Source organism: Enoplosus armatus, chromosome 14, assembly GCF_043641665.1.
Source record: "Enoplosus armatus isolate fEnoArm2 chromosome 14, fEnoArm2.hap1, whole genome shotgun sequence".
NCBI classification, from domain to species: Eukaryota; Metazoa; Chordata; class Actinopteri; order Centrarchiformes; family Enoplosidae; genus Enoplosus; species Enoplosus armatus.
The window spans coordinates 12,262,760-12,290,714 of NC_092193.1; the positions used below are offsets into that span (position 1 = coordinate 12,262,760).

At 41.8% G+C, this 27,955-nt stretch overlaps 4 protein-coding genes across 5 annotated transcripts in view; 2 read left to right on the forward strand and 2 right to left on the reverse strand.

Annotated features, from left to right (window-relative positions):
* Positions 1-1,635: 1,635 nt before the first annotated feature.
* On the forward strand, positions 1,636-4,404 carry LOC139297099 (G-protein coupled receptor 55). The gene is made up of 3 exons (XM_070919689.1): positions 1,636-1,664; positions 2,649-3,390; positions 4,163-4,404. The coding sequence occupies exons 1-3, from the start codon at positions 1,651-1,653 to the stop codon at positions 4,367-4,369; spliced, it is 963 nt and encodes a 320-aa protein (XP_070775790.1). The 5' UTR covers positions 1,636-1,650; the 3' UTR covers positions 4,370-4,404.
* A 3,523-nt stretch (positions 4,405-7,927) lies between these two features.
* Positions 7,928-11,948, reverse strand: itm2cb (integral membrane protein 2Cb). 2 transcript variants are annotated; one of them, XM_070918957.1, is made up of 7 exons: positions 11,833-11,919; positions 10,908-10,916; positions 9,577-9,711; positions 9,254-9,442; positions 9,028-9,138; positions 8,701-8,851; positions 7,928-8,019 (listed from the first exon to the last, which is right to left on the reverse strand). In XM_070918957.1, exons 1-7 carry the CDS (start codon positions 11,917-11,919, stop codon positions 7,928-7,930), a joined length of 774 nt encoding a protein of 257 aa, XP_070775058.1. The 2 variants fall into 2 exon arrangements, with proteins under 2 accessions (XP_070775058.1, XP_070775057.1); XM_070918956.1 differs by lacking the exon at positions 10,908-10,916 and having other exon boundaries at positions 9,577-9,714; positions 11,833-11,948.
* Positions 11,949-13,926: 1,978 nt separating this feature from the next.
* On the forward strand, positions 13,927-15,650 carry hes6 (hes family bHLH transcription factor 6). The gene is made up of 4 exons (XM_070919451.1): positions 13,927-14,027; positions 14,127-14,213; positions 14,356-14,437; positions 14,791-15,650. Exons 1-4 carry the CDS (start codon positions 13,953-13,955, stop codon positions 15,210-15,212), a joined length of 666 nt encoding a protein of 221 aa, XP_070775552.1. The 5' UTR covers positions 13,927-13,952; the 3' UTR covers positions 15,213-15,650.
* Positions 15,651-18,040: 2,390 nt separating this feature from the next.
* The window catches only part of per2 (period circadian clock 2), a 28,529-nt gene continuing 18,614 nt past the window's right edge, over positions 18,041-27,955 (reverse strand). The window contains exons 13-24 of the mRNA XM_070919552.1: positions 27,652-27,804; positions 27,261-27,351; positions 26,945-27,122; positions 26,555-26,679; positions 26,180-26,386; positions 24,985-25,239; positions 23,820-24,733; positions 23,329-23,445; positions 22,348-22,585; positions 21,679-21,883; positions 20,208-20,358; positions 18,041-19,899 (exon numbers count right to left, since the gene is read on the reverse strand). Of these exons, the coding sequence (XP_070775653.1) occupies positions 19,714-19,899; positions 20,208-20,358; positions 21,679-21,883; positions 22,348-22,585; positions 23,329-23,445; positions 23,820-24,733; positions 24,985-25,239; positions 26,180-26,386; positions 26,555-26,679; positions 26,945-27,122; positions 27,261-27,351; positions 27,652-27,804 (2,820 nt within the window). The 3' untranslated portion in view covers positions 18,041-19,713. The remainder of the gene's footprint in view (positions 19,900-20,207; positions 20,359-21,678; positions 21,884-22,347; positions 22,586-23,328; positions 23,446-23,819; positions 24,734-24,984; positions 25,240-26,179; positions 26,387-26,554; positions 26,680-26,944; positions 27,123-27,260; positions 27,352-27,651; positions 27,805-27,955) is intronic.

The window sequence follows — 27,955 nt, forward strand, 5'->3', positions numbered from 1 at the left end:
TTGAGATTTAAGTTGACTAAATAAATCACATGCCAAACGTCTGTGACTGCTGTGTGTTTTTTGTAACACATGACCACTGAGTCAACACAGTGAAGAAGAGAATTATATTTATGAAGGATTTTCTTTTTTTTTGTCAGCTATCGTTGAAGTACTGTATAAAAAAAAGTTTGTAATGGCAGCCCTAGTGATAAAAAAAACATAGATGGATACAAAAAATAAAAATAAACAAGCTGTGTTTTCACAAAAAGATGACATAGTACCTGCACAACATTCATTTTAAATGTTCTGTGATTTGTAATATTTGTCCATAGTTACAACATATCATAATAGTAATCCCTTTAACCCTAACCCTTCTATTTCTGCAACAGTAGGTGGCAGTGTGGCTGGCAGCTTCCTTCTCATTTACAGTCATCTCACACTGAACTGATCTAAACCACTCCAATTCAAAAACATGTTGACTGCTGACTGATGAGCATTTAAGTTGGAAGTGTTTTCCAAAACCATTAACCATTAATAAGTCTATATCTGATAAGTGGGGCAAAAAGGTTCTCACACTCACAGTTATTCCAGCACCCGAAACCAGGAAACCCTCAAACATAATCACAGTCAAAATCTGCATCTGCAGCTTCACACAGACTTTGAACGCCTCTGCTCTCAGTCTGTGTCTTTGAGATAGGAAGACAGATTTCCACAGACACACTCTGAGACACACTCACACTGATACCAGCACAAATAACAGTCCCAGTATAGAAACCACAGTGTCGGAGTCATTCTGCTTTATTAGTAATCAATGCAAAGTCAATACATACAAGAATATTAAGTCACCTGGTCCAGGCCTTTTCGTCATAAATTTTAACATCCGTGTTCAGGATAGATGGTAAATATAACCATCTCAACATCCCAACACTAAGTTTAGTTAACGCCTACGAGATGCAGTGAACGATCACAACCAACGTGACTTAACTTTTATATAGTGATGGAAATTCAATTATGAGGAAACATAATACCACAACATTACAGAAATACTCTAGGGAGAGCTGTGGTGTTAGCCAACACTATAGTTTCCTCAATTTGATTTACTTTTATCCTGTTTATGTTTGTGTCCATGTTTGATATTTGTCTTTTTAGTCTTTCAGTCTTTCATTAGCCACATTAGGGACGTGGTACAACTTTGGTCCTAAAATATCTCAAGAACTGTCAGATGGATTAAGATAAACGTTTGCACAGGCACTCGTGGTCCCCAGAGGATAAATCTTACTGACTCTTGTGATCCCCATGCTAGCATGCTAACATGCTAAACTAACATGGTGAATATGGTAAACATTATACCTGCGAAACAGCATATTAGCTGACTGTCATTGTGAGCATGTTAGCATGCTGATGTTAGCATTTAGCTCAAAGCACTGCTTTTGTCTGAGCAGCAGTTCAAACCAAAAAAAACACAATACTAACTATTCATCAATGAAATTTTACGAATGAAATCTTCTGTTCTAGCTGCTATGATTTAAAACGGCTATGATGCACATCTGAATACACATTCATGATGTGTGGCATGATTCAGGAAGTGGTGATGAAACAGCAAAGGTAGAGAAAGCAGAAGTCAGAAGAACTCAGAACTCAGACAGACACACTGAGCGTTCCACTGAGAGAATGGCATCCGTGGGGTAAGTGCACAACTACATTTCACATTTTCCACAGTATAAGGCACCTAACACTAAAACGGTGCCAGGTTTTAAAGTGTTGCAGTTAAATGTTAACAATTAACCAAACGTGTGTGTAGCATTTTTGTTTAAAAGTTTAAATTACAAGCCAGACTTTCATTGCAAATACTCTAAAAAGAGTGTAAAGGAATTACACATTATTAATTAATTTTATTGGTGATGTAATTGGAAAGGGCCTCGATCTTGATCACTTGAATGAGCCAACAACATACTTTATACATGTCTGCCAACATTATTTACATTTACGTTTAACATCCAGGAGGTCTTGTGGATTGTTTTTTGTTTTTATTCGACATGCGTGGCCACAGAGCTCAGGCACGTTTTTTTGTTTTCTCCCTGAAACCATTTTTCACTCCTCAGAGAAGTGATAGCTTCGGTTTTCTCTGTCACGAGCTGACACTTTCCTCTAGAGACGACTGATGATTAACTCCAGGTTCCACTAAAAGACCTGATTTTTTGTATCAAATTATTAGTTAATAATTAATTAATTATTAGTGTTTAATAAAGAAAGATGCACTGAAAGGTTCCCAACAGCCAGTGAAAACACATGGCTATGTTGATGGATCAAGAGTCAAGATTAAAACATTTCCTTTCAAATCTAAATTATATTAAAAGTCAAAATAATAAACCAATTTACTTCAACCTATTTCTTCTAATTTAAACTTACATTGAACGTATAGAGCGTGTGATTTAAACTAATACGACATGTTCTTGGTGTTTTTGGCCTTTACATCAGAAGGCGGTTACAAAAAAACAAGTTCACAGCTAGTGAACCCACACCACCAAGATGTTTCAAGTGGCTTGGTATGATGATGTGTCTCACATATGTTTCTGTGTGGGAACAAACAGTAATGACAGGAAAGACAGGTTCACTTTGAAAGTGTGACAGAGCTGTTGAAATTAAATCAAATCAAACTGTTTTCCCAGCAGCGGTGACACCATGACAAACAACTGTTCATTTGAAGGGGTGGACCACCTGATGAGGTATTTGGAGCTGGTCATCTACATCCCCATATTCCCCTTTGGTCTGATCCTCAATGTTGTAGCGCTGTTAGTTTTCTGCATCTTTCTGCGAAAATGGACAGAGTCAACCATCTACATGACCAGCTTGGCTCTGATGGACCTGCTCCTCGTCTTCCCTCTTCCCTTCAAAATGCACGCCACCAATCACCTCTGGCCTGCCTACCTCCACCGTCTCTGTTCGGTCTTGGAAAACCTGTACTTTGTTGGGATATATGGCAGCATCTACACCATCATGTGTATAGCTGTGGACCGATGGGTGGCTATCTGTCACCCGTTCAAAGCCAAGCAACTGCGTTCGCCCAAAGCAGCTCTGGGGACCTGCATAGGGGTCTGGATGCTGGTGCTGGCCGTGATCACTTCAACAATCTATGGCTTCAGGGAGGACGGGCAGACAGACTTCCACTGCTTCCACAGTTTTTCAGAGAAAGGCTGGAGCCCTCCACTGATCATCTGTCTGCAGGTGTTTGGGTTCCTGGTTCCTGCGCTGGTGGTGGTTTACTGTTCGGTGCAGACCATCTGGGCACTTCTGCAGTCCGGCCAGCGCAGCCCCCAGAGCCGGGCCTGTGTGAAGATCATCTACAGCAGTCTGAGTGCCTTCCTGGTGCCTTTCACCCCCAGCCACCTGGGCATCCTCCTACAGTTCCTGGTGAGAACAACTATTCGTTTTAGTTTCATTTTAAGTAAACTGAACTCAGAAAAGAGTGAAGTACACAACAAATAAAGGTGACGAAACAAGCTCACCTCAGGCTCCAATTAGTTGCTGTTCTGGAGTTTTCGATCACATCACACTATCTTCATCAGCAGATGGGGTTTTGCCCAGTTGTCATGGAAGTATAAATGTTAAAATTTTGCTCAACAAGTAAAGGTTTCATTCCAAAATACAATATATTCATAAAAAAAAGTATCAAGCCTAAAAATCATAATTCATTGTGCAATTAACAAATGATCTAAATGACTTAAGATGACTTCCGTCTTAAACTACATCAGGTCCACAAGAAAGGGAGTAGATTTCCAAATCACTTTACTGGAGCAGTATGCCTTGATTGTTTTGGAGGGGAAACCGATTCACGTTGTCATGGACAGTATTTGTCAAGCCGTGCATCAGGAGCACCTGCTCTCTGTTACATTGCTGTCAGAAGTAGCGCTTCCTGCCTTGATTTTTATACTAAATCAAACAAACTTAACTTTCATAGCAACAGGCATACGGGGCAGGACTGCAACCAGGATTTTAGAAATACTTACGTATTTTGTGGATAATAAGTATTTTTTGCCTGGTTTGGTTAGTCAAATGACAAACCAGTTACATTATTTCATAATTTCAGACAGATTTCCAAACTACAGCAGAGTTCACTATGTTACCTCTAGTGTTGACATAAGGTTTTAAGATGTTTACGATGTTTCTCTGTCCTCCATTCCAGGTGCACCAAGGAGTGATTCAAGACTGCGGTAACAAGACCAGGATCAGCCTGTTCATACAGATAGCCATGTGCCTGTCCAATATCACCTGCTGCCTGGACGCCCTGTGCTACTACTTTATCGCTCATGAGGTGAGGAGCACCAAAAACACCTTCAGGCTGTCAATGATCAGCCAAAGAAGAGCCACCTTCAGCACTTCGGAGGTCTGAACACGGGACAAAGTCAAATTAAAATATAATTTGTCCTCAGAGGACTGCTGGTAGTGAATACAAGAGCTGCCTTCATGAGCTTTAGCTGGGTGGTGAAACTGAAAAGGGGCCTGTATTGTTTCCAGTAGGTAATGTAAGGCGTGGAAATGAAGCAGGTCAGAGTGCAATCTCAATTAACCACAGTGCTGAGACTAAAACTAAAGCGCAGTATAGGGAGAAGATCTGACGCGCACTGATACATGATTTGGTCCAGTGACAGGAAGCCGGTAGGCACCTCTGTAACCACAAAGAGCAAAGAAGAAGGTTGCAAAAAGAAAATCTGCCAACGAGCTACAATGTGACTTATTTCTAAAATGATGTAAGGAAGAGATTGTGAGATGTCTCAAAGCACTCTCAGGCCGTCCAGTCCTGCACACTGACAATGAAACTGATGTGGGGTACGGTTCATTTTAAATCAGTAAAACCGGGCACCAGCAGCTCATTGCAGAGCTTTGTAGTCGACTGTATGTGCTCAAGAAGTCAAGTCAAAGGTACGTAAAAGGCGCTCTTACTGTTCTGAAGCCCTCTTTAAAGACATGACCAACCGAATCAGGGCCGATTCTTATAAGACATAACTAATTATGATATAATCATAGGTTTTATTGATAAAGTATCTCTCATATAGAAAATGTACATTTACATAAATAAAACAAATTAAATGTACATATTTATTCAAATATTCATTTCCATATTCACTTATCTAGTATGTGAATGTATCATGATCTGTAAATCTCAAAGACACCAACCAGTTGTGATCTTGAAACACTTTAATTTAATTATCATTCATTCATAATTGTTTAGAATTACTAGCTTAACAACAAGAGATTTTAAATTATACTAAAAAAAATTTCATTACTAATTCACTTGCTGACATTTTTTTAGTTTGGTTCTTGTGTCACACATTGTGACTTGTTTTAGAAATATTACTTATAATACAAGTAACTATATCATTGATGATTAATAAGTAACTGTAAATGTAGCATCAGAAATATATTTAACCCATAAATTGTGGGTGTTCTGACATGTTTATTTTTGAGAATTTGATACGGAGAGTTACATTTATGTATCCATCCTGTAAATCATTATATAAATAAAGCCTGAGGCTGAGTGGCAAAGATTTTCTCGTTGTATAGATTTTAAGTTTTATCTCTGACCTTATTAATGCAAACTCAAATAATCTTCAGGGGAATAATATTTAACATGTTTCTCTTCGGCTGAAAGCTTTATGAATGCAAACAGACTCACCACATAGTATATACATAATATGATTGTGACAAGTGTAAATATAATTTGATAAGTACTTTTTATTTTGTTTTTATAATATAGCTTCAAACATGTGCAATAATATTATTAAAGGTGTTAATAGCTAGCTGTTAATGGCAGTTCATAAGTCTACACAGCACTCGATTAGGGGATTTATTGTATATTAATGCTTTTTTTTTTGCTTAAAATAATCAGTCTATCTAATCTCTACTCTGAAACCAGAAATAAGGAACTGTCGTGTTTTGGTTTACTTGCATTACTTGTGTTGTGTTACTTTAATTTTGCACTCCTCCTCTTTGTTGAGTTTCAATGTTATTTGTTGGGGCTCAATTCCGTTTAGTTTCTGTAATTTTAATGTCTATTTCTGTCATTTTTACTCAAGTGAAGAGTTGTTTTTGTGAAGTCATGGAGCTGCTTGATCTGGTCATTTTCTGCTCCTCTGTGCACCTGGTCTGTAAAATAAAGTCAGCCCAGACAAAAACATAATGATGTAAAATGTAAAATGAATATTTATCAGAAAAAAAACATTTACAGGAGGATACTGTAGATATTGTTGACCCACAGAATGTGTTTGTAATTTTTATACCATATGTTTTATTTCTATGGCTTCATGTTCTGAAACTTTAAGCTCAAATTTACATTGTGACATGACACATGGATCAATTTGGGCTTTGAAGAGAATCACAGAAATTGTTACTTTACTCAACGCTTCTCAACAATTTGCGCAACATCAATTTGAAACCAAAATGTTCGTCTTCCATTTTGAAGTGAAATACAGCTAACCGCAAGAGGTTCATTGTGTGATGTGTTACACTCACCACGATGAACTTGCAGTTTTATTTTCTGTTGAAACAATCATTCACAGGTCCACAGCAACACTTTAAAATATGTGTGGCATGTCCAACAGAAACAAAACTGATCAGGGCTGTGCGTTTGTCCCAGTGACATTATGCCTTTACTGGCTTGGAGGAAGTTCACAAAGGAAGAATATAGTCTCTGTTTCCCTTTCTAAAGACCTTTGTACAATGTTTACATGTTGGAACATTGTTAGCACAAGCTCTAATTATTCTAACCCATAATTTGCAGATTCATAATGTGCGTTTCACTGAAACTGATGAACACTCAAAAGACAAAAAGAAAGTTTGATCATTTATTTTTAAAGCAGCAAGATATTACAAGAAAAATAGACTGTACAGCGAAATAAGGTGTCCAAGACGATGAAATATGAGCACATATTACGGGTCTCTCTCAACAGAGAATTATTTGCTCCGGGTTGCACATTAGAAAGACACCCCAAATCTTTTTTTTAGTTGGGACAAATCAACATTGCAGAGATTATAATGCCAAGATAGAAAGGACTGGGAACTGGCAAGAGCTAAAGACGACAGGGAAATCCAAGTGAAGAGGAGGAAGAGCAAGACAAAATGAGTTTTAGCCTTTGATATCATCTACAGTAAAAAGCATTCTTTCTAAATATTTCATATATCCTTAACACTAAGCATAGCATCGCCGACTGCAGACTTTGGTTCCTTCTGTCCCTCTAAAGCACTGCTACTAAATACAGTCTAAAGCCATTATATCCAAGGAGTAGGAAAGTGTGATACCAAAGGAAATAAAGAGACAAACCATAAAGAAATGATCGTTCACAAAACAATTCGATTTCAGATAAAAATCTATGCATCAAAATCAATTTACAGTATATATTGCTTAGGAACAATCAAAGTTATGTACACCATTCATTAATGATAGAAACCAACAAAGAAATGTCTAAACTACATGAGGTATGTTTTGCCATTTTCTGACATTCAAAACAAAATAAAATAACAACCGAGAAAAGACTATTAACATGAGTGCACAGTGCAAGCAGCTTCCAAGCATCCTTACCACCACCCACAATGCACTGGGTTACTAAATAACAATAAGAACAAGTCTAAAATAAAACTAAATCAAGTCTTCCGATGAAAATGACACAAAGTGACACACATAGACATTAACGTCTTATGCACAACGTGACAAGCTACAGATATATCGAAACACATTTCATCCAAATTTACAGACTATCTGAATAAAAAAGACATCAACATTGTGCATGAACAGTAAAAGAGCATTTCCAACTCGAGACGAAAAAAACTAAAGTGAAACTAAAACTGTTGGACAAATACTCGCTTTTAAAGTGCAGTTAAAAGCCTAAAGAATTCAAGAGGTATGGTTTGAAATTGGCTTCAGTGTCGGATGGCTATAGTTTCCGCCTCAGATTTAAACCCTGTCGCAGATGACGGTCTCAACCACGAAAGTGTTCTCGAAGTGACGGATGCTGTGGCACTTCTTTGTCTCACGCCTCTCAATACCTGGAAGACAGCAAAGATTTATTTGGAAAATCTGTTCAGTACTGAAAGTGGAGGTTTGCAGTGTTCATTATACTTCTACTGCTACCATACCTACGAGAGAGGCCCATTTTGAATCAGCAGCGGTGAACCCCGTATATCCCATCCATATATGTACTCGGGGGAAGTTTGTTACATCATTTCTAACGCTCTCGCTCCAATCAAAGGCAGCAGTGACAGAGATTTCACTCATGTGCATCACTGCCTCCTCCATAGTGTGTGGATGTGTCCACTGCACTACGAGTGACTCACATTGCAGGAAGTTCCCAGGATGCGCCCACATGCACAAACTGATATGATAATCAGGCTGCCAGGCTGTTAGAGGAGTATTTTACACTGCAGACACAGTCTCTAATGTCCACTAGGAAGCCCCTATTTGGTTCTGGTTGTATTTGTCTTCTGCAGGGTCACTCGCTCTCTGTTTTCTCCTACACACCAAAACTGAACACCAGATTCCCTGTGACTCACCGGAGGAATACTTTCCTCCTCGAGTTCATAGAGATGATCCAGCGCATGTCACGTGACTCAACATCTCACAAGAGTTGGTGTGAAAGAGGGTGATAAAATAGTGGAAGTGACCCAGCTCTCATCCCTCATCATTTAGCATCTTGTAGATTGAAAAAGGAAGAAGATGTGTGCACTCACGTCTGTGCTGGTTGCGGCGTCTGAGGCGGTAGGTTTCTTTGCCGTAGCAGAGCCTGTGGATGAACGGGCCCAGCTGCCTCATGTTCCTCACCCTCCCTGTCACCACCATCTCCTCCTGGATGATGTAAGTCTGAGGAAGGTACGTCCCTCTCTGTGGCAAAGAGAAACAAATGAATCACTCAGTCGATCTGTCTGTGGGAGGAATGCTGCAGACAGGAAGATGGGAACACGCTGTCCTTCACTCTCTCAGACAGCCATTCATCTCTAACAATGCTTTCACAACAGCATCACCGGTGACATCAACAGCAACTGTAGTGAGTGCCTCACCTTGACATTGACAAGCAGCTCCCACAGGTTCCGTGGAGGCATCACCAAGGTTGTGTTCAGCTCAGTGATGTAGCATTTGTCCAGAGCAATGTCATGATAAGCTGTGAGGCCCTGGAATCAATTTAATAAAAATAAAAAAAAGGTTAAAACCTGAGCCATATTAAAACACTTCAACAAGAGAATTTAATGACAGCAAACCAGTGAACAGATGGATGCCTTAACCTACCCTCTGAAAGTCGTGGATGATATCAGCGGGGTCACTGCCTCCAAAGTGTGGCACGGGTACACTGATCTGCTCGTAGTTGTCGTCAAGGTAGATGCCGACATTCTCCTCGAGCTCTTGCCGCCCCCTCAGAGGAGCGTACACAGAGTCCTCAAAGACAACTCTGCAGTGGAACAAGCTGTCTTCTGGGATCTGCTAATGAGACGCAACAGAGCTGAGTTAGCATGTGACAGTTACTTTAGGTTGTATCACATTTTTGTTCATTAACAGTGTGTGCTACTCGGTTCAGGATATAATGTAAGAAAAGGGAGGTAGAGTGAACTGACCTGAGGTATGAAGTAGTAGCGATAGACGTAGATAGAGGCCAGCACCAGTCCTGACATGAAGACCACCAGGCCAAAGGTGAGGCAGCAGAGGCCGGTTGGAAAGGGCTTCTTGGACCTGACAGGTAGAACCAGCTGCTCCTGCAAAGAGAGAAGCAGTTTGGTTAGGGGGACAAGTCCAGGGGTCAACAAGGAAGGAAAGGTCAGCTAGTTAGCCAGGAGATTGTGGTGTGAACTGGATCTTTTAGCTTGGTATTTTGTTAAGTCTTAATTTAATGTCTTATTATGAGTGTGATGTAGTTTTAATGAAGCTGAATACTGAAAATGTTCTGCTGTCAACAGTGCAGGATTCTTTAATCTAACTCTGAAGCTACTCAAGAGAAATTCTAGGAGAAATATTGGTAACACGGCTTAGTAGTTAACTTGACTAAGATGGAGTATCAGTGGACATAATATCCTCTCACACTGCCATGCTTTAAGGTACAAAGTCCAAATCGTAACAGGGTTCATTCTGAGGAGAGGCGGTTGCCAAGTCGTTAGTCAGGCGAGGAGATCTGGTAGACGTAGGACGGACTGCAATGAGGCACGCCAGACGCCCACCCACAGTCTCTCAGTCAATCTGCTGCCTCTCCCTACTACTGTTGCTATGGAGAGCGGAAGTAGGGAGAACAGATTGTGCCAGGCTCTGACGAAGATGCTGCCAAGTGGCCGTCTGGGTCTATTCTTAGAGGCCTACTTCCACGCTCCATATTTGCAGTTAGCTAGCAACCTCAGTGGGAGTCAAAAAGAGAACAATTGCGTGGAGCAGGAGTCCCTCAGCAGAGGCGGACATATTAATAGATCTACACACATTGGCTCTGACGCCTAGCCTACTGTCGCAGCCAATCTGAATCCACACAGCCTTCGAGATCATGTCTTATGCTTCTGCTGACGCAACAAACAGGTGAAGAAATGTATTTGCAGAAGTGATGGATGCGTCATCAAGTGGTATTCATTGTGTACAGTTTGTTGGAAGATGAGGCTTAGATAGGCATACATCCATAGTGTCGTCCAGAAAGAAGGCTAAGAAAAACTGGAATAATCCTACAACTCAGAGATAATATGATCAGACTAATTTAAGACTTGTTTAAACAATCAAGATACTGTCATGTGAACAATAAACTACTCTATCTGTCTATCAACTTTGAAGCACAGTTGCATTCTGTTCAAAATGTTTTAACACTGGTTGGTCCTATGTTTGAGAATTGGCGCTTGAAAACTCAGGACCTGGGATCTGTCATGTTGCAGATTAGTTGCCATTGTAACACAATGAGATGTTCAGTTCCTTTCTGAACCCCCTGGTCCTTCAAATGAACTCAAATCTACTCTGGATCCTCTTTGTAGGACACAGGTAGCTAAAAACTATTTCAAACGGTCCACATTTCAGCTCATTTTGAGAGAGAATAAAAAGCCAAACTGCCTTTCGACCATGCCGACTGTTTACATGCACCACACAGCAATCCTGGATTACCACTCTCACTCACACGCTCGCAGGCGCTACCTGCAGGATTCACGTGGCATAACACCTCGTTACGTCACTGACTGGTGCAGTGACCGCGTCTGACAGCTGTTGTTTTTTCATTCAGAATAAAACGCATGCAAAATGAGCCTATTTGCACTCGTGTCGCATGTGCTGATAAAAAGGGGGAGATTTTTGTTTAATATATGCATACTTTATGAACCAATTAGAGTAACTGTGTCATATTCTGCTGATGGCACACACACACACACACACACACACAGGACAGCCATCTGCATTGTGCCCTCGCGGAGGCCAAACAAGGTGACGTAATGTCAACATCCCCTGGCTGAGATGGCCTGCAATGTTGGGTCTATTCCCTTGTTATTGTAACTTTATTGCATTACTGCACCAGCAAAAAAGCAAAATAATAACTGCAGGACGTGGTGTGATTTTCGTCCATTCAGTTGCATTAAGGTTATAGTAAAAGTAACATGAATGCAATATATTATTTTAAGCAAATTCTGGATTTTGTTTATATATAAGGTTGTTTGCATAATTAAACAGATCATGGATTACCAGTATAAATCCCACTAAGTGACACGATGATGCATGGACAGACAAATCAAACCCTACAGCTAAGAATAAACAGATTAGCGTTAATCTATTTAGTTATAACATGTGCAAAAGGCTACTCGTGCTATACTGAGACACAAGACAAATGCCACAATACCAAACAAAGAAAAACTGTGCAAACTCACGTGAGCCTGAGGTATAATGACCTTCTCTTCATCGTTCTCTTTTTCAGGCTTCTGCGCCGAAACTGTCTGGAAAGTGATCTTCACCATGTTTGTTTGATCTGTGTGTGTTATCTTTATCTCGTTTCTGGTTTTAGTGCGCTGGTTTCATCCACAGAGCCGGTAGGATTATATAGCGGCGGACCAGTCTCGCCCCCGGGGCTCAGTGACATCAGTAGAGCGTCTTCTCTGACGAACAAGCATTGTGTGGGTCTGTAGGAAAAGCCGCCTCGCCACTGTCAAAATAAGAGTCCAAGTCCGGCTAAAACGTTTTAATTTAACACAAAATACACAGTTTATGGGCTATTTTATATACGAAAAAATATACATGAATGTTTCAAGCTGTTCGGGAAGACAAAAACTAATTTTGTCTCCCGTTTGATGATATTAGACTACGTCGTGCCCTTATTCTGAAGGCAAGTGCCCGATATGGTAGTGCTTTCCGTATTTTATTTAAAGCTGAATCTCCTCTTCTCAACCATGTTCTCAACACTATCATCCGGAAATGTAGGGATGTTTCAAACTCTCAGCCAGCAACTAGACTGCAATAAAGTTATTGTGTAGGTCACTACTACTGATAATAATAACACGTATAACAATGATACCACCACTAATAATAATAACTTTTTGCACATACTTGTGGGCTAATCAAAGCATGTAATGCATTTAGTATTGTACAGTACACTGTGTACTGTGTCTTGGTTTGAGTATTTAATGTACAGTTTAACGTTATGCAATATAATTCGAGCCTTTAGTATTGTATAAACTTGTATGTTAGTGGACCAAATCTTACATTTAGGTCACTGCACGTGGTTACAAAGTGGGGTGTGATAATTTTTGCACTTATTTGTGGGCTATATTACAATTTTTTAAGAATTATAATCCAAAATCTAATTCCATGGATAAAACTTGGAAACTGTGTATCACTGCAAACCAAACTACATGTACTACTTGCACACATCTCCCCTCAAATGCAAATGACACAACACATGCAAATTTGCACATGCACACATCTCTCTCGTCACCATATGTGAATAGTCATGACAGTGTGTCTCCATATGACTCACTACAGACATAAGCCACACAATGTGTTGTCTTTGAACAATATAGGAAATTTGAGTTGATTATACAACAATAGCATTTTCTGAATTATACTACAACGGGCAATGGAAACATGTCATGAAACCCTCCAAATACAGGGATGATCTCTCGTTCTTCCGTCAGTACAATAGAGCCAGCACTGTTTCAGGCTGCTTGCTCATAAGGCTATAGGGTCCTTTCACTCTTTACACATAAGAGTAATGTACTTGACAAATGGCTCATATCGTCCAATTCACATTCGTTTATTTTACAGAGGGAGTGGAGCACTACCCTAGTCCTCAAAAGTGGACTGATGGCTCACAATCAAGCATGAAATAGACCCAGCTGACTAATGATGCAATGTGAGAATTGGCAGATATATGGCCTATAGTGGTGACACACATTAAAAGAAAGTGCTTAACTTGTTAAGGGTAAATGTTTGAGTGTTGTGTTTTTTGTAAGAGGGGCTTGATATACAGAGGAACCTACATGTGAAGGCTTGTTTTTAGAGCAGTCTACAGTGTTACAGTGTGCCATCCATTTCTATCCAAGATAAATGTTTTATCATTTCCACTAATTTACTTGGTTATATCTTATTTGTTTCAGCTGTGGATATAGACGTTGATGGGCATTGTTTACCCCTGTCTGGTAGAATTTATCTCAGCAGTTGGTGTTCCTAATCTGTACGTAGGTTCAGGATGAAGTTGGGGACAAAAGCTAACATGACCACTGATGATTGGCGGTTACGAGCGTTGCGCGCCCTCGATGTGTCTTGCCCTCGTAGCCAGTTCACCCATTCACATGTAAATGAACCGTCATATATACCTAGTGCATGCCCCCTCGGAGCAGCATTAAGGAGCCCAGTATCTGTGCTGCAAGCTTTGTTGGCCGCTGGGATCGCCCGGCCATCTGTCCCACCCATTGACAAGCTGTAACGGCTCTTTGGATTACACACCAACCTCCAGTCCGGTGGGCTTCTGGCAGCGCCTTGGTTAAACTTCAACATGGCCCCCATCCGTAACAACACAAACGGAATGGACAGAGGTGATAACTGCAGTGGGATCAAATCAGACAGAAAGGTAAGGGCCTATGTAAGCATTTAATGCTTGCATAGTATTTCTGTTTTAACTTGGCTGATAACTGACAAAGCAACTCAATTGTCCTTACTGTTTTGGCAGATGAGGAAACCTCTGGTCGAGAAGAAAAGAAGGGCTCGCATCAATGAAAGTTTACAAGAACTCAGAGTTCTCATCGCGGGTGCAGACGTAAGATCACATATGTTATATTTTAAGGCCCTGCTTTATGTATGATATTGTTGTTCCTCAAAATGAACTAAATGCATGTCTTATTTTAGCTAGCTTGTGTTGCCAGCGCTTGATGCTTACGCTTTTTTGTCAACTGCTGCAGTTACAATCAAAGATGGAGAATGCCGAAGTGCTGGAGATGACAGTGAAACGCGTGGAGACCATCCTCCAAAACCGGGCTCAAGGTAAACGTTTACAGATTTACGTTTACTTGAGAGTTCACCATTATGAGTTTCATTAACAGCTCTTTAAATATTTTACTTTTCATCAAAAAAGTATTAACCTTAACTAGCATATTACTTGCATGCCATTCTTCCACCGAACAATGTAGTTCTTTCTAACTAACCCTACAAATTGATTTACAACGGTTAGCGCATTAATATTCTAATCAACTATACTGCGACCACAGGTGCGCGTGTGCGTCTTCGACCACGGCTTAGCCAATCAGAACAGAGAGTCCGACGTATGTAACTGACCGTTGGTAGTTGAGTTTAGCTAACGTCACAGCTAACGGCTGTTTTATTTTATCTTTCCGCAGAAGTGGACGCCGTGAACCGGGAGGCCTGTGAGCGGTTTGCTGCAGGCTACATCCAGTGTATGCATGACGTGCACACTTTTGTGTCCAGCTGTCCCGGAATTGACACAGCAGTAGCCTCGGAGCTGTTGAACCACCTCCTGGAGAGCATGCCCCTGAACGACGAAGACCGCCTCCGGGTGATGCTACCGGACGCGGTGGCAGAATGCCCCGGCAGTAACAGCACTTGGTCCCTGCCTGAGAGCATGTATTCGGCTCTGGTGTCCCCGGCCCCCTCCACCACCTCCACCGATGACCTCTGCTCTGACCTGGATGACACAGACTCGGAGCAAAGTCAGGTTTCTTCTTCAGAGGAAGCTGACAGCCAGGATGTGTTGAGCTTACCTTCTTTCACTTATTCCAAGTCAGTGTGGAGACCATGGTAGATCAATTAAATAAAACAGGAACAGCATGTTTTAAGCTACAGTAGATGATTTAATGCTTTGTGTTAGGATGTTTTGTGGGGTAGGCCTCAGTACATGACAAAAACTCTGCTTTGAAACTTGTTGAAAGGCATCTGAGAAGCTCTTGGTGTAATTATTGGGGAACTACAGTTAAACTAAAATGTATTTAATAAATAAAGTATGTAATTAAATCTGTTTTGCAGAGGTCAGAGACCTGTAGGGTCTTCATTTGGAAGTGTATGGGCCTGCCTTCAGTGAAGGGGTAAATGCATATGTAAATATTTACTTGTTGAATATGACTAGGCTGTATAGAAGAGCTGTCCCACTAGAAATGCATTGTTAGTCGTGTGTAAATTATTTTTTATGTAGGATGTCTTAACTTTGTATTTATACGTGTCAAATGACTGTTAGTAGGCTACCTCACCTGATAAGTTTCAATAAATATCTTTTTGACAAACTACTTGTTTTAAATTCTATTAGTGCAGCAGCTTCTCATTGAAAAAAAAGAAAAGGCCACATTTCACACACAAGGATCCCACTATCCACCCACCCACGGCTGTTTCCAAGATATTAGTTATTACTCTGCAATTGTGGGCCATTTGTGTGCACTCTCTCTTTCTTTCTCTCTCCAAGATCCCTTAGCACATCGTAGGCATTTGTGAGGTGTGAAATGAGTAATCCACTCACTCCTTATATAGGCCTAGTTGAGGACTTGACAAATGGGTTTTATAACTCTGCTTGACTTCAGCTTTTTTTTGATGTTTCAGTTTTAAAATAACGTGGGAACAAATAAACTTGCTCAGTCATGAAACTGGGCTCTTAACTAACAAAGCCACCACACGTTTTCTTGTATCAACTGATCTGTTTGTAAGTGTATTGTTTGTCAGTTTTTCATTACACTGTACTGCGTTACACTGAATATGGGGCTTTCATGCAGGGTGATTAAAAAAATGTGGTCACATGGTGCATACGACCAACTAAATATTTACATTTACTAATATGTACCTGTAAAATCTGTACATACCATTCTATACTAGCATAAGAAAGGGGGTCAAGAGGCCCATGCTAATTGAGAGAGAAACTTTGAAAGCTTGTGTCTACGTCCTCAGACACGACCTCTGTGGTCCTGTTGAGAGCAGACAATGTTCTGCCTCCGGACCATCAGCTGCTACAACCACAAATGAATAAGAAAAGACAGCAATCCTGAACCCAGTCTCAATCCATCTCTTGCCGGATGTCCTTCCTCTGGTGTTCCTGTGATGTCCACTCCAAGTGTCACTTCTTACACTGTCCACAGCCTTAAAAACACCCACACTGAGAGGGATCTTTGGTGAAATGGCAAGAAAAGGATTAATACACAGAGCCTGGGATGATAGTGGAGTATTTATTCCAATGTTGGAAAGTAACTAAGTACTTAAGTGCTGTAATTAAGTACAAGTCTGAGGTACTTGTACTTTACGGGTGTATTTTATGCCACCCCACTACATTTCAGGGGGAAATTTTCATCCACTATATTTATCTGACAGCTACAGTTACTTTGCAGATTAATATTGTTCAAATGATTAATTTATAAAATATGGTTCATTATTATAGATTAAACTGCAACAGTATATAAAGTAGTAAAAATGACCTCGACCAGCTACAACATACTTGTGCTTTACTTGAGTATTTCCAGTGTATGCTTCTTTCTACTTCTACATCACTACATTTAAGAGGGAATTTATCTGACAGCTGTAGTTAATCGTTACTTTAAAGACTGTTGTAGGTACAAAATGCTGTTGCTTACATGTTAATGCATTGATAATAATAATCTAATCAATAATATAATATATGATAATATCAACTATTGACAGGGGGCATTCTGCAAAGAGTATTTTACATAGTCTTAGTTCTACTTTTACTTTAGTAAGCGATCTGAGTACTTCTTCCACCACTGCAGATTTCATCCGAGCTGACTGAAATGATCTGTATTACCCTTTTAACTGAAAGAAAGAAAAAGAAAGAAAGAAAGAAGTTTTTCCAGGAGGACGACCTTGGTAGTCCGCTCGGATCTGTGTCAGTCTGTGTGGTGACTAGACCGGATTTGCGGGTTCCCTGAGGTGCAAATGACCTCTGCAGGAGGGCAGTTTGTTAATTTTCGCACCTCGTCCTCAACTTGGATCCAGTATGAAGGTGTGAACAGCGGAGGGACGGAGGGGAGGGGGCCGCTTTGATCCGGCCCGCTGAGCCGTGGCCTGTCTGCAGAGGAGACACCAGAGTCCCTCTCAGCTATTGTTTCAGCGGCCGGCCAGACAGACATTTGCATCGGGAAGGTGAATGTCATGACTTCAGGATGGAAGTTCTTTTAAACACTAGGCTCATGTTTATTATTTAAAAATGATGTCATGTAGCTGTTATTATAGCGCCATTTATTCTGATCTACTCTGGTGGTCATCTGCATACACCAACACGTAGAACATTTCATTTCATTTTCTCATCCGTGCTCACAAACGAGCATAAACATAGCCACTAATGGATCAATACTTTAATGTTTGAGAGTTCAACACATGCCTAAATCAAGTGCTCCCTCCTTAGTGTTTGTCAAGCATCGATCTGCTGCAAACAGCCAATAATGTCTTGAGTCGTTTATACTCATTCATTGGTCATCGGCTCATTAACAGCTGCAATCTTAAAAGAGTCTAGTATTTGTCCATTTTAACATAATGTGAGTTGTTCGTCGTTGAGCCAACAAGCGCTGAATACGTGAAAACGTCAATTTGGCCTGCAAGAAAGAAGCCGTTTCATGCAAACATAAACACACTGAACTTCACTGTAAATTAGGCCACATTTTATTTAGAGAAAAATTGACCAAACATAACAGAATATCCGCCATTAAAAATAAGGAAAAACATAAAAAGGTGCATTGTTGTCAGTGTCTGTTCAAATAACAGAAAGACAAATGACAAATTCAGGAAATGTTCAAGTTGCCAAGAAGAGCACTGTTTCTCTAGAAGCTTCAAAGCGAAGGAGAGCTCTCCACACAGCCACTTGACATCTGTCTGAGCTGCTTTATACCCGTGCAATAACCCTAAACTTTGACTTCTGAAGTGACCACATGTTTGTTCAGAACAGGAATCAGCTTCACTTCCACAGGATGCTCTTTTCCATATTTATGAGGGCCAACATCAGACCATTTCAAGTGTTATGTGGCACACATTTAAACTGGGGAAAACATCCATATTCTCCTCACTTTATATTTATCACCCACCATAAACAACATACTACTCCAGTATTTTCCAGTCCATGGTGGGAATCGTCCTCATGTTGATTACACAACTCACATTTTTTAAAGTAGTATTTACAGTAAATATTAATCATCTTGGTCCTGCGTTAAGCTGGATGTCCATCATAACTTAAAAACACAAATCTGTTTATAAACAAAAAAAAAAGATTGTCTGTAAAAATATATATGCTCAGAGTCAAAGGCAAACATTCACACAAGCATTGAAATGCGATAAATAAACTTTCTTTAAATGAGAGGCATCTGTGAAATTAAAAGTCGGTGAAAGTCTCACAGCTGATGCTGAAACTGCTTTTCGCAACTTCTCAGAAATAATATAACATGGTGGGCTGGTGAGTAAATGCAGGTTACGGCATGTGTTGCACCTGATTGTCTTTTTAAGTATAGAATCCGAGTATGGATGCAGGGGGTGAAAAGTGAGTCCAAGTTCCTATTTTGCACTTTAATTTCCTCCCCTTGATTATATGCAACACCAGAAATGAATTTGGGCAAGTGGAGCAGATGTACAGTCTCAGTCTCATTCTTGTTTTTCTTCCAGCAGCCCACAAAGTGCACTTGTGCGTTCAGTTGGTGCTTGATGGGTGAGCATGACAGGAGTGACTGAAACAGAGTTGACTTAACTCCACCTGTTCTAACCACATGCTGACGTAGTTGTTGTTGTTGTCGTAACTGAGGAAATCATGAATTCATTCATTAACCGCAGCAGTTAGAACACTGCTGAGCCACTTCCTGGCATATGAATAAAGCCGCCTCCAGTTGGTTCATGTTTGTTTGACCTCCTGGCCTGGTGTACAAGCACATATTGTATTTCCCTTATTGGGCTATGCATCTCCTAATCAGTGCATAAAACGCTTCCCCTCAGTGCTGCGCATTGATAACTGCTACACAGAAACGAATGGAATGTACATACGTATTCATAGAGCACAGCACTCCCCACTAGCATAAGTATATTAAAATAAAATAAAATGTAATGTGATGTCCATTACGTGTATTCACAGTCTACACAAGTCTTGACTGTTAGACACAGCTCTTTCCTGGCATCTAAACAGGTACAACTCATAAAAAGAAAAACAGCAGAGACAGAGACAGTGTAATGCTTCATGTAAAGTAGGTCCCTCTGCAAAGGTCCCTCCTCACAGTCGTACAGAACAAGAGGCTGACGGTCGATGAATGTCACTCTGAAAGTCTAGAGCAGTTCATTGTCTAGCTGGTTGTGGAGCCAGGAGAAGGGCCGTGGCAGGAAATGAGAACAGTGTTTGAGGGTTCGTCTCTGGGCCTCCGCTGGCAGCCGACCTCCCCCGTCTCTGTATGATCGATGTCCAGGTCTGGCTGATCCTCCCCCGCCGCCGCCGCTGCCGCCTCTGAGCTGCTGTCACAGCAGGAGCACACCTGGACAGCAGAGACAGATTTAAATGAGACATGAAACTGAGAAGGTGAGAGGTGAGTCATATATTTAGGAAAATACTTTTTCCTTAAAAGACCTCATCTTCAAATTACGTTCACAAGTTTGATATAACCTGATAATAACTGTTATAAAGAGCCACTTTTCCAATTATTAATGGTAGATAAACCATGTAGACTAAAACCTTGATTTAGAAATAAATAAAACAACTACACTAAAATAAACATTTTTTTCCCCTGCTGCACATATTCCACGTCAAAGCCGAACTATAATGAATTGAACTTAAATGTTCTACCTTTATGTCTATCGCCTTGGGCAGACCTCCCTTCTTGATCCAGGGGTGGACCTCCATCAGCTCCTTCTTCTGCTCGTCCGAGAAGCGCGGCTGGCTCTTCTGCAGCAGCCTCAGCTTCATTCTGTCCTCTCTGAGCACCTTCTGGATGTCCCTGCAGAAACAGCAAACACACAACCACAGACACATTTAATACTCCACCCGACAGTCATATTCGACACCTTTATGAGGGTTGGGTTTGCAAATAAGTGGGTTGGATGATATCTTCTCAGTGTAGGAAGATCCCTAATGGTGAAAACATCAAAGCTTTGGTTTTTCTAATTATCTTGAGCTATTGAAGTGTTGCTGACAACCATCTACAGTCATCTGTTCTGTCGCATTCATGGTCAGGCACCTCCTATCTGGTGACTCTGTGTTAATGTAAAGGTGCCATCTAGTGCTCAAAATCTGTCTCTGCAAACAGTTCAAGTGTGAGACATGCACACTGATTCTTGTTTCTATTTAAAGAAGTTGACCACAACTGAAAAATCATGTGTCTCTCGTGCACGAATGAGGCAATGCAACAGCAATGAAACATAAACACTTTAACAACACATGCTGTTATGCAACAGTTATTTGGCTGTTCACAGTATGCGGTGGAAACAGTCAAGACTTCTTCAGTAAAAAGGGCTTACTCGAGTGCAAATGGAGTAACAGTACTATCATCACATTTCTGCAGCCCACAGACAGGTTTCTTAGCAACTCCACTTTGAGATGTGTGTGCAGCCGGGGGGGCACTTAGGAGAGTTGAGGATGAGCTGTTGTGCAGTAATCTGCGAGGAGAAGGCTCTACTACTGTGCCCATGTGCAGGCACAGAAATGACAGATTTGTTCGATGCATCATGGACCACCACCTGCAGAGTTTTCAAACACGGCTGAAAACACAGACAGTGTTGAACTGTGCTGTGCTGATAAACTCCTGCCTTCAACTGACTCTCCTTCACTATTTGTCTTTGTCGTACACTTTGAGCACGTACAGTGAAAAGAAAAAAACAACCAAGAGCCAAGAGGCGTCTAAGCTTTTTTGTCCTGTGACAATTAAATCAGACCTGGTCTGAGCGCTAGATTTTCTCTGCAATCAGAGTAAGTGCAATCTTTTTGCTGTAGTTAATGTTATCACTGGCATTTCTCATTGGACTTCCTTGTGTCATGTTACCAACCACATGTTACCAGTTGTTTGTTATTATTACGAGTGGCATGCTGTGAAAAAGTTTACTCAGATATTTTCACTGTCCTCAGATGAGCTATCATGACACCTTCCTGATGTTTGCTGCCTCCCGGCTGCACACACATCCTACATCGTAGAGGACAGTTGGCCTGGATGCATGCTTACCCTTAGCCCTCCATAACAAACAGAAGGTTGATAAACTAACAGTAGCGTCTACAAGGCCACTATCCTACTCCTCACTGGCTACACCCCTGTCCTCCTACTCACCGCGAGGGCAGCTGATAGGTCATCATGACCTTGTCATCTGTGTTGGCCGTGAGCAGCCACAGCGGGTCCTGCAGTACATACTTCAAGTGTTCGCTCTGCTCCATCTCCACCGGCCTTCCCTCGCTGCTGCACAAGTGGCTGTTGACCTTCTGGCTGTTCTGGGACGAGTCCACGCTGCCAAAGTAATTACTACTGTTGTTGCTCCCTGAGAACAACCAAAGAGCACAATATTATATGTTTGAAGCAAAGATTTATTTTTAGTACAAAAAGACAGTAACATTAAAGGACAAAAATCCGGTGCCAGTGGCTGCTTGTGAGCCTTTTTCAAACTGCACTACAGATTATGTACGCAGTTCTGAAAATATCTCTGAAAGTATCTCTGGGTATGATCTGATACATTTTTAAACACATTTCTGTACACATGTGCTTCCATCTTGTCATATGGGCTGAATATTGGTGAACCTGTGACTACAAACATCAGCTAAAAGTCAACAGAGAGACAATACTTAGAACGAGGAATTGAATATTAATGATAACAAAGCTTCTGTTCACTTTGGTGTTTTCTACTTTCCACACTGCTACTTGTATTCAGTTTTTCCTTCTCCTCTCCTCTTGAGGAAGTGTGAAGCTGACCTCGTCTCATCATATCCATGAGATGCTGAAACACACCTGTTCCACTGCCGGAGGTCCCACTAGCCGAGCCTCCACTGGCTGACGTCCTGCTCTTAGATGTCCCGCTGTTGGACGTCCCGCTGGCTGAAGTTCCACAGCCGTTGGACCCTGAGCCCATGGACCCTGAGGTGGCCGAGCCAGTGCCTGAGCAGGAGTCCTCATGGAGAATAATGTCCAACATGTCGCTGGACGAAGAGTTGACGTCACTGTTGTTCCCGTCGCAACGTGAGCTTGCCTGCAAAAACAAAAACATCAAAGCGGCACCATTAAAGACGAGCGTGACTTCATAGCTCTGGCCAACAGACTGTAGTACTCCCTCCATCTCCTGCATCTTTATAATACAGGCTGTGTTGCATCTTGCCTCTGCGTTTTTAGACTCGACGGGGAGTATATTTCTGCAGTGAACATGGAAAAATCCATCTCAACAATCACCTGGTACACAACACCATCTGATTACAATATCAATATACAACAACGTTGAGCATAGTTAGAAACACGACAGTGATCCTTCTGCAGCTGATTTAAAGTACGTTCCTGTTCCTGGTCACATCTCAGTATAATACAATACAGAGAAAACAATAATATTTCTACACTGTTTTCTTTTGATGCTGACATTGGTTTGCACTGCTAATGTTAAGTGTATGGTTTGAGCCTTGGTATGGTTCTTGCATGCAAAATCAAAGAGTATGTATGTGCGCAATCAGTCATACATACAGCACAACTAGGACTGTAGTAACTCAATACATCCCCTTTTTTTTTTTTACGTCAGATGATGATTATGTATCTTTAAGTTTCTCAGTCTCATGCTTTAGTTAAAATCAATGTCACTCTTGGCAATACGTTTTACTGGATAGACAAGAACATTGCAAGATTAAAAATGAAAGGAAAAACGAGAGACTGTAACAGGTATCACTGACATATGGAATAGGGGAGGAATGGGATTGGAGAAGTGTGGAGGTTTTCTGATGATTCGCCTACCTCTTTGCTGCAAGCCCTCAGCCTAGAGCACACTTTATCCCAAGACAAACGCTCACAGACACAGGGCGTGCCCTCGCAATACAAGGGTCCAGGTGGACCAAGGAGACTGAGAGACGGCTAAAGGGTGTAAGGGATAATAACATCATGTGTTAACACCCTGGGCCACATTTCATCTGAGGAGTCTAGACTGACTTGACTTTACACATGGCATAGCAATACAATAGCAAAAAAACGGCTGCACTTTAATGCTGTGAATAACGTGGAGGAATCACTGTGACGAAGGCATTAAATCCCAAAAGGCTGAGAGACGTACGAATGAATGTCTCGGGGGAACATGGCACAGCCAACCCACAATGATATAACTCAGTGAGGCATTGACATTTATCCTGACAATTTAAGAATGTTACAGGGGAAGAATATCAGCATTGGGAGACTTGGTGAGGAAAAGGAAAGAAGAAAGCAACCAAAAAGAGGTTTGTTTCCTTGTTTACCTGCTTCAGCTCTCTCTCCTTGGCCTGGTTGCCACTCGCTCCTTTCTCCCATTCAGCCGTATTATTGCCTTGTCCTCCAGAAGAGAGCACTGTGCTGTCCTGCCTGTCCACACACAGCTCCAGCTCCAGCAGGTTCAGGGGTGAGCTGCAGCGAGACTGGAACAGGGGCGGGGAGGCCGGGCCTCCACCTCCTCCAGACTGCGGCGTAGAGGAGCGAGACTGGCCCTCCACGGGGGCCTTTGGGGTTTCCGAGGATGGAGGGAAGTAGAACGGCGGGGTCGGGTAGCCCACTTGAGGAGCAAAGTGGTTCTGGGAGTTGAACTGGTTCTGAACACTGAAGGAAGGTGGAGCTGTGAAGGGGACCTGGCCTGGAAAGGCAGCCTGACAAAAAGGCTGCGTTTGGGTGGGGAAGCCACCAGTCTCTGCGTGGTACACCGGCTGTGGTGGTGGTGGCGGCCCAGGGGCTATTGGAGGGTACATGTAGTTGGGCAGGACTAGAGCCACAATGGGGGTGACCATGGGGGCGGTGTAGGGAGCAGGATGTATGGGTGGCGGGCAGGGAGTGGCCTGGGGGGCCTGGTTGTCCCTAAAGCCAGGTAGAGTGGCGTCTGTGCAGGGAGCTACAGAACTGGCTCTGGGGTAAACCTGGAGTGGGTAGCCTGGCATCACGGAGGGGTAGGCCATGGGAAATGTTGACTGTGAGGTGTCAGAGGGAGACCAAGAGGTCGGGTTAAGGTGCGATATGTGGTTTAGAAGAGGAGGCCGCAGCTGTTGTCTGTGATGGGACACTGTGCTGTCTGAGGACTCGGTCTGCCTTGCTCGCTTTGACTTGGTCTTCTTATTCCGTGTGCTGCGCCGCGTGGTGGGCTCTGCACCCGGTCCACCCTGCTTGCAGGAACGAGCAGCGGGTGCAGCTAGAGGTCAGAGAGGATAAAAAAGAATGCGTTGAGTAATTTCGCTAACCTGTGAGTTTTTGTCTGAAACCTGTATGAACATCTGACATCTTGTGTTTCTTGCCCTGTTAGACTTCTTCTTGTTATTAAATATTAAATATTTAAATATTATTACAGATAGAAACTACAAAAATAACACACACATTGTGATAAACTGGCATTATCCTTTAAAGGCTTTTGGTATGATGTGTAAGTGTAGTGGTCAGAGGTACCATCGCTGGCGATCTGTTCCCTCTGGCGCTCCAGGTACTGAGAGCAGTTTTCTTTGAGTCCGCGGAGCTCTCTGAAGCGATACAGAAAGGCCTGCTCCTCCTTCTGTGTATGGGCTGCCAAAACCTGCTTGGTCAACCCCAGTTTCTTATAGGACTCCCGCTCCTGACTGGGAGGTAAAACAACAGAAGGAGGAGCCCCGGGGTTCTGGCTGGATTCTGCCGTCTCTCCTGTTCCCGGGACGTCCTCTATAATCTCTGTATGGATGACAGCGGGGAAAGGACTTTAACATACTGTAAATCAGTGAGTGGAGGGGTGGAGTTTTATATATTATAACTGTTAAGCATTAACAGGGACAACAACAAAAATAACGTTCATCAAGCATTGTGGCTTGAAGTGGAACATACATGGACACCATCAATAACAAAAAAGGAAACTGAATGAATGAAACTGTCAAAGTACAGTTAGACACTGGAGATATTATTAATTACTATTGACTATTAGATATTATTTGATGAACACTAGATTATCATCATTAGCTTTGTTTTTGTTATGGATTGCAACTTTAACAATCAATTTGGAAGGAAATGATAAGTCGAGCTGCCAAATATTTATCACATAGTCCTGAAGTTTTTAGATTAAATTGAAAGAAAAATCTTATCACCACCTCTTATTTTGGACGGGACCCAATAACCCTTCAAATGTTTGTCCACACTGAGTAGAACTAACGTTGACTGCTAAGCATCCACTGATAAACTACACACATACACACAAAGACACAGAGAAAGAAGCGCGTACTCATACAGGTGTAAAGTTGCATTTACAGTGCTGTGAAAAACCATTTGCTTCTATCCTGATTTCTTCTCTTTGTGCATATTTCTCACACTGAGTAGTTTCAGATCCTCAAAATGTAGAAATAAAAACACTAAAACAAGTCGCTGATGCTTGAACCTATTTATAATTAATGGTTAATGCAGTTATTGCTGCTAATTGTGTTTTACCTGTTGATATTTTAAGTGGCCAGTACATTTTCAGATGGGTGATATGGTTTTTGGATAACTTTGTATAACACTACGTTGCTCACGATCCCCGTGTCTAATACTATGTTTTGTCTGAAGATCTGACGTATTTGTATAAAAAATATGCAACAATAGAGGAAATCAGGTTGGAAGCAAACACTCTTTCACAGCACTGTACCTGACTCTGGTTGAGGTTTCTTGTCCCCAACATGCACTATGGTGCTACTGTAGCTACACTGGCTGGTTATGGACACCACACTTTCTGGTTTGTTAGGTACAGGTAGGGGCAGCGAAGTGCCCACTACCGCTGTGGCCGCGTCACTGGACTTTTTGTCTCGAACATCCAAAGCGGAGAGCTCAGATTGATCCTTCAACAAGGCTGGTTCTGCCAAAGAGAGAACAAGAGATACTGACAAGGAACTGGCATTGAGTCTGAGAGAGAAGTTTAAAGGGCAGAGTGTCAAGGCCTTAAAAGGCCGTAGCTTTGTATGATGAGGTGACCATAAGTGTCTGTTATTGCTTTCATGGTAGGAACTGAAGGGGTGAAACATACCTTCAGACACCTGCATGCTGTTTGATCCTTTCTGTTTGCCATCGTCTGAGTTAGAGGACGTGGTGTTGGAGGAAGACTGGCACTTCCTCTTCATGGTGATGGGAACATTACAGCTCTCCAAGTACCTACAGGAATCATAACAACACAGTGACCTTATTATCAACTAGTTACCTGCAAGAGGAGGAAACATCACAAAAGAAGCGGTGAATTTTGAGTCAAATATTTTGTGGGTGATTTGATGGCATTTCAAAGCGTTTCTCTGGATTGTATTTACCATATCGATTATGTGTCGCAAGGCGGATAACCTATACAATTGAAGTGTACAAGGCTGGGTATAAATTGCAAAGGACAAAGGATAACCCAGGATCACATCAGTCTTTATCTCTGTACCTGACAACACTGTCCAGACAGCTGATCTGCTGGTAGGAGTAGACGGTCTGATCATTGACGGCCACCTCCTCCTGGAAAGAGGACCTACTCTCCTCCATAGTGGCCCCGGGCTCCTTCCAGTTGAGAGGAGCTGCTGATTCTTTGGGCCGCACCATCGCTGGGCTCTTCTGTACAGACTCTACTGGGCAGGAGTTAGGGGCAGAGTGCAGGATGGGGTCACTTTCACAACAAATATGCTTTCCTACTGTCTCTGGCTTAGACACACCTTCTCAACTATTTACACACAAATATGGAGGTAGTCATCAGCTGGACTTACTGCCATTGCTTTTCTTGTGGTCTGGTTTGGTCGTGTGCTGCTCCTGGCACTTCTGAAGATGAATTCCCTTACAGATTTCCTGAAAGGTTCGCTGTGACACAAGAATCAAGTGTCAGTACAATATCTCTCAAAGAATCCACAGTATCTGATTATAAATATGTTGGTAGCACATTTTATTAAGACTTTTCAATCAAACAAATACAGTAATATACAATTCATTTTGGTAACATTGATTTTGATAATTATGAATAATTTAGACTCTATCCTGCCATTCAGTCTAAGAACAAAGTTCAACAACACAGTATCTGCTATTGCTATATCATCCTATACGAGCTGGACCACGTGGGCTGGAACACACTGTACTAAACTCAAAGTATTTGGGTTTACTCACGGGTCTGGCTTTGCCGCTCACTTCCTCCTCCTCCTCTTGTCGCGTCTTGCTCCCGCTGCCGTTTTCAAGGCTCTCGCTAGAGGAGGTAATGCCCAAAAGGTGGTCGTTTCTGTTCAGACTACCGTAGCCACTGGACCCACTGTTATGAACCGGCTGATCACAGATATAGAGAGGGAAGAGAGAGAGAGACTTAACAAGAAGAATTAAAAGGGGATGTAGCACTGCCTAAAATAATTAATGCGTGGCTTCTTGTTAGATTTTTAGTTTCTTTTGGGTCCTTAAGATTTTAGGGTTGTTTCTACAA

What these genes read in the sequence shown, in the direction of transcription:
- LOC139297099 (XM_070919689.1), top strand. An exon ending in GCATCCTCCTACAGTTCCTG is followed by an intron (nt 3,391 to 4,162) that starts GTGAGAACAACT and finishes CCTCCATTCCAG; the next exon opens with GTGCACCAAGGAGTGATTCA.
- itm2cb (XM_070918957.1), bottom strand. Translation starts at nt 11,919, where the DNA reads ATGGTGAAGATCACTTTCCAGACAGTTTCGGCGCAGAAGCCTGAAAAA. An exon ending in GCTACTACTTCATACCTCAG is followed by an intron (nt 9,443 to 9,576) that starts GTCAGTTCACTC and finishes TCTCATTAGCAG; the next exon opens with ATCCCAGAAGACAGCTTGTT. An exon ending in TCATCCACGACTTTCAGAGG is followed by an intron (nt 9,139 to 9,253) that starts GTAGGTTAAGGC and finishes AATTGATTCCAG; the next exon opens with GGCCTCACAGCTTATCATGA.
- hes6 (XM_070919451.1), top strand. Translation starts at nt 13,953, where the DNA reads ATGGCCCCCATCCGTAACAACACAAACGGAATGGACAGAGGTGATAAC. An exon ending in GGATCAAATCAGACAGAAAG is followed by an intron (nt 14,028 to 14,126) that starts GTAAGGGCCTAT and finishes CTGTTTTGGCAG; the next exon opens with ATGAGGAAACCTCTGGTCGA. An exon ending in CCTCCAAAACCGGGCTCAAG is followed by an intron (nt 14,438 to 14,790) that starts GTAAACGTTTAC and finishes ATCTTTCCGCAG; the next exon opens with AAGTGGACGCCGTGAACCGG.